The 2,789-nt window shown below is 34.5% G+C and overlaps 1 protein-coding gene across 1 annotated transcript; it reads left to right on the top strand.

Annotated features, from left to right (window-relative positions):
* Positions 1 to 1,090: 1,090 nt before the first annotated feature.
* On the top strand, positions 1,091 to 2,405 carry LOC111615216. The gene is made up of 2 exons (XM_023356629.1): positions 1,091 to 1,258; positions 1,335 to 2,405. The coding sequence occupies exons 1-2, from the start codon at positions 1,221 to 1,223 to the stop codon at positions 1,753 to 1,755; spliced, it is 459 nt and encodes a 152-aa protein (XP_023212397.1). The 5' UTR covers positions 1,091 to 1,220; the 3' UTR covers positions 1,756 to 2,405.
* Positions 2,406 to 2,789: the final 384 nt, after the last annotated feature.

The following is a 2,789-nucleotide window of genomic DNA, read 5'->3' on the forward strand; positions in this document are numbered from 1 at the left end:
TGCTGCCTCGGGGCAGTGATGATATCTGGTTCGTGAGACTTCGTTGGTCGACGACGGCACGATTTCGGTATCAGCACCAAGACGAAAAAGATTCGTCTCCAGTTTTATTTTGACCCAGCATTTCCAATTTTCTCACACTTTTGTCTTGACTCGCCGAGTGTCGTGTCGAGTGCAGTCTTGCCGAGTGTCCCCCGATTGTTCTTTTTGATCGGAGATTATATCAATCTCCGTTCTTTGTTTTGTTTTCTTCTGATTGGCTCCACGTCCCCTTTTTCTCGCTCCCCGATTGGTTTCTCGTCTGTCTCTAAGAGAAAGACGATTCCTATTCGAGTCACCAGAAAGATCCAGTTCGAAGAATCTACTTGACACCATCCGTTACTCTGGATGCAAAATGTTAATGGAACTTTGAAAATTGCGCTCATATTTTCCACCAATGTTGTCTAGTCTGTGACGTTTTTGAAATTTAATGACACGACTCGATGTCCCGTTTCGTCATTAGCCTTTCCTCTTTTCAAAATTTCTATGTTTTAATTATTTGGATATGAGCGACTTGTCAAAGGTCAATCTCTACTGGAAATCGTTCGTTTACAATTATTAATCATTTTAATTATTGCATTCTGTTTACATCAATAGAGTTTTTTCTCTCGTCGCGGTTTCAAATTACTAGAAAAACTAATTCGATCATTGATCGGTTTTTAACATTAAACGATTTTTTTTTCTAGTTTCGTTTTAATAAATTTTTAATAATAAATGTTTAATTTCAACTCATTTTTCGGACCTCACAAGTCTACTGAAGGGCATATCCTGAAATATTTCCCTGTTTATACAATAGAGATGTCTTTTCTTTTAAAAAATGCAGCGTTTCCTGGTACCATAGCTCCTAGGAAATAAAACTTGATTATCGCGGAACCATCAAAACTTAAGATGATAAGCTAATACAAAAACTTTAATTGCAAGACTAATATTTTTAAAATATTAGTCTTGCATTTATTTATTCACCATTGTCGGAAATACTACAACTAACGTACAGTACAACAGAGATGTTTGTTTCAAAGTAATAATAAATACCTTTCTATTGTTTTAGGATTTCCTCGAGTGAGATACAAATTCAAAACGAAAAAAACGAAGAAATTATTATATCAGAAGCTTAGTTGAATAAAGTTTTGAACAGACAATTACAACATCACATCACATATTTTGGAAATTCGAAAGTACTGTTTATGCCTTTTCTAATCCAGACCATCAGACAATTCGTTACGTAAGTTTTTCGCGAAACTTACCCTTCATTCAATTTCAATACTTTGTCTTAAATTATAATTTATATTTTTAAACAGTTATGTACAGACGGACGATCCCGGATTGACCTGTATTGCACACGCTTTCCATCTGTATCATCTGAGTTCAAGATACGAGTTAGACCATTTAAGAAAGAAATGCAGATCATTTATCATTCGGCAAATAAACCTGCATACCGTCTGTTCAATTCACGATTTTTCACGTAAGATCGGTGATCCGGTCATAACTTATTATTGCTGGCAAGCTTTCGACGAACACGGAGAAAGACTATTCACAACAGTCGACTTTATGTGCTGTAAAATCGCAACAATTGATAGACTGCTATCTCGAGCGATATACGAATCTGTCAGTGAATTGCGTTTACTCCAAGCCGTGTATTATTGGAGCATAGAAGAGGTTCAAAGAAAATTTGGTGCAGACAACTTTTATTCGATGAATAAAGAATCGGAATGCAGTTAGAAGTGTTATGAGGCCATTTATTAAAAAAGTCAGATTTCTTGCCATGAATGAAGAAGAATTGCAATCTTTTGTTTTTACAATGAACTTGTTAAGCGAAGTAGAAAAGAGTCATATTTGGCATGCTTTTAAGTATGGTTATTCTTCTTTGTATCCCAGTTACTTCAGTCGAGAAACAAACACAAGAAGCAGAATGAATTATTGTAAATTGTTCTCGTACATAAATCGTGGAGATCCTTTTATGGTCGCAAACTGAGGGATGAAAGGTTACATATATTTTAGCAGCAAAGTGGTTGTGAGAGAAGAACGTTATGTCACGACTCTTCGATTTCCAATAGAGCTTGGCGAACGTTTTCCAATATACGTATATGGGTATATTAACGATTTGGACAACGAACCGTTTGCGTTTCACACCGTTTGCAATCCACGGGGAGTAGCGAATCTGGAAACGAAGATTTATCTCGAAAAACATTGGTCAATTCATTTCTTTGCTTTTTTTTCACGCTGAAAATGGCCAACCCGAGATCGAGTTTTCACCTGAACTGAATTACTTTGTGAGCGACGAAGGAACGGATGCCAGGAAATTTGAAGACAAATTTCTAACCGGTGACAGAAACCTTGTGAATAATATTTACTTTTCGGTTGATTTATATTTTTGAAATCAAAAGTTTTCCTGGAGAAAAGGGAAATCTAAACGAGAATATAATTTAATGTTAATTCGAATATGATTATTTCTTATTGTATCAATGTAAAATTTTCGCAAAATATGTGTGTACCTGAATGGGATAATGAATTTATTGGGTTTACATAGAACATAATTTAAATTTAAAGTCCTTGTTGATGTAATTTATTTTTCTGAAAAGCATATTGTCATTAGTAGAGTTGTCGTGATTCAAAATTTAGTATTTATAAATATATCATCATTAACAATGCTTATAATTGTCAGCATTTGAATGATAATTACGTCTGTGATTTCATTTTTTATTGCAGTAGATGTTCGAGAAAGAAATATAATTACAATCATACAGCATTAATCT

Source organism: Centruroides sculpturatus, unplaced genomic scaffold (genome assembly GCF_000671375.1).
Source record: "Centruroides sculpturatus isolate CEXI.00-Female unplaced genomic scaffold, Cexi_2.0 scaffold2437, whole genome shotgun sequence".
In the NCBI taxonomy this organism is placed as follows: Eukaryota; Metazoa; Arthropoda; class Arachnida; order Scorpiones; family Buthidae; genus Centruroides; species Centruroides sculpturatus.